General features: G+C 60.9%; 1 protein-coding gene across 4 annotated transcripts in view; it reads right to left on the bottom strand.

The window, feature by feature from the left end:
* The window catches only part of CDK20 (cyclin dependent kinase 20), a 43,606-nt gene that overhangs the window by 20,347 nt on the left and 22,394 nt on the right, over positions 1 to 865 (bottom strand). For all 4 annotated transcript variants that reach the window (XR_005831874.1, XM_040620351.1, XM_040620350.1 and 1 more), the window contains one exon: positions 12 to 119. Coding sequence is in view for 3 of the 4 variants with exons in the window: in XM_040620351.1 (XP_040476285.1) it covers positions 12 to 119 (108 nt within the window). In the remaining variant the exon portion in view is untranslated. The remainder of the gene's footprint in view (positions 1 to 11; positions 120 to 865) is intronic.

Raw genomic sequence — 865 nt, 5'->3', positions numbered from 1 at the left:
GCTTTCCACACCTTGATCAGGCCCTGCTTGTCCGCGGTGACGACCAGCTGCAGACGGGGGTAGGTCACCAAATTCACCACAGCAGCAGGCTGCTGGGGGCTCGACCAGATCTCTGTGCCCTGGGCAATGGTAGAAGGAAAAGAACAACTTATACGGGGGCCATTCACTTCATCAACATCACAGTCACCTAGCGCACACGGGGGACGCGCAGGTGGAAGAGGCACCGTCCCCACCCTTGGGAGCCACAGCGTGGTGCCGAGCACGACTCGGACACGGGGTTCCGGGGCAGAGCAGTGGCTGCACTGGGGGCGTAGGGAAATGCCCAAGGGCTGAGTGGCACCACCAGGACTGGGGTGGGGGGCAGACATGCACGGCGGTTGCCCCCAGCTCCACCAAGACCGGCTGGGTAGCGGGCTGGGGCCTGGGCCACACGGCTGCTGGAGAACCTACACGCGAAGCGCCTCCCTTGGCCCTCGGCAGGCCCGTTTTACAGATCTGCTGCCTCAGGCGTGTGCGGAGAACAGTTCACACGGCAGGTCTGTGTCATCCCGCTTCAAACAGCCACTTTCCTGTGAGGTGCCCCGGCCAACACCCGAGCTGGAGATTCCACGGTCTCTCCCAGGACTGTAAGAACGGAACAGCTGGGAAAGGGCGGTGCCGGCGGGCCCGGGACACCTGAAGGCGGCACACCACAGAACCATCCGCGATGTTCCGTTCCCACCCTGGTCATCATGACCCTTTCTCTATCGTGTGTTCATTTTACCACACTCTGTATCTCTTTTTCCAGCCAAGACACTCAGGTTTCCTCTGTGAGTTCCTTTCTCAGTTGATTTCTGTTGCTTAAGCAGCCAAGTGACACGGGGGG

Source organism: Ursus maritimus, unplaced genomic scaffold, assembly GCF_017311325.1.
Source record: "Ursus maritimus isolate PB19 unplaced genomic scaffold, ASM1731132v1 scaffold_34, whole genome shotgun sequence".
Lineage (NCBI taxonomy): Eukaryota > Metazoa > Chordata > Mammalia > Carnivora > Ursidae > Ursus > Ursus maritimus.
Note: the sequence above shows the minus strand (reverse complement) of the source record. Positions and strands in the feature narration are given on the sequence as shown.